Consider the following 2187-nt stretch of genomic DNA (forward strand, 5'->3'; position numbering starts at 1 on the left):
GGGAAATACACACACAGGCACGTTGTTAACCAGCTAGCAGGGGACGCAACGAGCACAGACTTTGCACAGCAAAACAACATGAGCAGAAACATACTAATAAGCACACAGGCGGATCGCGGGCAGTTTCGAATTCTCCATCACAATTAAAACAGTAGCACCCTCACACATACCCACACATACGTAAACATGCGTGCGCGTGCACACACACACACACACGCACACACACACACACACACACACACACACACACACACACACACACACACACACACACACACACACACACACACACACACACGCACACACACGCACACACGCACACACGCACACAATGATCCCGCTGGGGACGACACGCTGACGTCGGAAGCATCACGTAACGATAATACATTATACAAAACTTTACTTTAATGTATATTGCGTATAAACAACAAAATTGCACAGTACATCTACTTGACGTACAATTTATCTTTAATGCTTTAAGGAAATAATCATGAGTAAAATATTATTAATTTATTCAGGATGCAATATGAATTATGCAACATAAAATCTTACAAATCGACACTTACAAAATAGTTACATTGTCATGCAGCACAATACACCACACCACGGCACACGTGCTGCTAAAAGCCGGTAAGCTGGTCTAGTTTGCTGTCTTTCCTAGATGTTTGCTGATCTGCTGTTTTGCCTATCAGCTGCTGATCTGCTGCCCGGCCATGATCTGCTTTATGATGCAAACAAAAGAAGACTGCACAAGCACGTCGCATGCGGCACAACCACAAAAACCCACAACAGACAACAGCGCTTTACAACCAACTAACGAACAAGACGTAACGCCCTGCAAAACTGTACAATGACGTACATAAGGCAACGTCAACAAGGAAATGCACAGAACAGACAAGGGATGCGTTTAACTAGCGCGTGACGCACCGGAGGTACGACAAACCGTGACGTGGAAACGCGGAAAGCTGACGGCGAGATGCCGACGGCGAGGCGGCCGACGGCGAGGCGGCCGACGGCGAGGCGGCTGACGGCGAGGCGGCCGACGGCGAGTCGGCCGACGTAAGTCCTCGCCCAGGCTCGCTCAGACCGGCGGGGGGATCAGGCGGGAGGTGGGCAGGGAAATACACACACAGGCACGTTGTTAACCAGCTAGCAGGGGACGCAACGAGCACAGACTTTGCACAGCAAAACAACATGAGCAGCTGCGCACAAAATGCAGAAACGTACTAATACGCACACGGGCACATCGCGGGCAGTTGGGAATTCTCCATCACAAGTAAAAACAGTAGCACCCTCACACATACACATACGTATACGCGTGCGCGCATGCACACACACATACACCCTCTTACACACACCTACATACACTTACACACGCACACGCGCGCGCGTGAGTACATTCTCGCCCACATTTGAACAGATACATACATACATACAAACATACATACAATTGCGCACAAATACAAGCCACTGAACACCGCAACAATAACCACCGGCCGGCTTTGCAGCTTCTATCTGTGTTTGCTGACCTTATCTTTGCAGTTTGCTGCCTTTGTGCTTTTGCTGTCGCTGTTGCTGTTGCTGCTTGCCGGCACAACAGGAGAAAAACACCGCGCCACGAAACACCCACAGCAAGAAACTTTGCTCCGAACGTATGTACGACAACACTACATCACGAACGGACACAAAGTGGCACCCACGCAGTGAACATACGGGGAAAGACCTTCATGCCGTACTCCCTACACGCCGCACCTTACCAAGGTACAACAATTTCATACCGAAATCCCCCTCCGTCACCAACTCGTCTATCCATGTGCAACGCGCCTTCACCCATAGAATCCAAGAACGATGGCCGACCTTGATACGACGTGTAACGGCCTCACGACCGGAAATCTAGGCGCGTTCTAACTAACCTACGACATGTACGGACGACCGTGCATCCGGCGTCACTCACCAGCAGCGGAAGACGATGTGAGCTTGACTGCGTTGATTAGAAGCGTTGACAATGGGGGCCCTTGCTTCACGCCGACGCAACATCGCACTGGGGTCTTGGAGAGTTGAAATGTGGTGTACGCAGAGATTCTCGTTGCCAGGTGGAATGCGGTCGATCTTGAAGGTCTTGGGCAACTCCAATGAGCAGTCGTCTCTGTCGCGAGGAAGGTCACGGACATCGGACGAAGTGGTCAT

At 50.6% G+C, this 2187-nt stretch overlaps 1 protein-coding gene across 1 annotated transcript in view; it reads right to left on the reverse strand.

Annotated features, from left to right (window-relative positions):
• VOLCADRAFT_98727 (uncharacterized protein) overlaps window positions 1-2187 on the reverse strand; it is a gene marked incomplete at both ends in the record, with an annotated part of 6514 nt that extends 4327 nt beyond the window's left edge. Inside the window, 2 exons of the mRNA XM_002957601.1 lie at window positions 928-965; window positions 1955-2187. Of these exons, the coding sequence (XP_002957647.1) occupies window positions 928-965; window positions 1955-2187 (271 nt within the window). The remainder of the gene's footprint in view (window positions 1-927; window positions 966-1954) is intronic.

This window comes from Volvox carteri, assembly GCF_000143455.1.
Source record: "Volvox carteri f. nagariensis unplaced genomic scaffold VOLCAscaffold_76, whole genome shotgun sequence".
NCBI classification, from domain to species: domain Eukaryota; kingdom Viridiplantae; phylum Chlorophyta; class Chlorophyceae; order Chlamydomonadales; family Volvocaceae; genus Volvox; species Volvox carteri.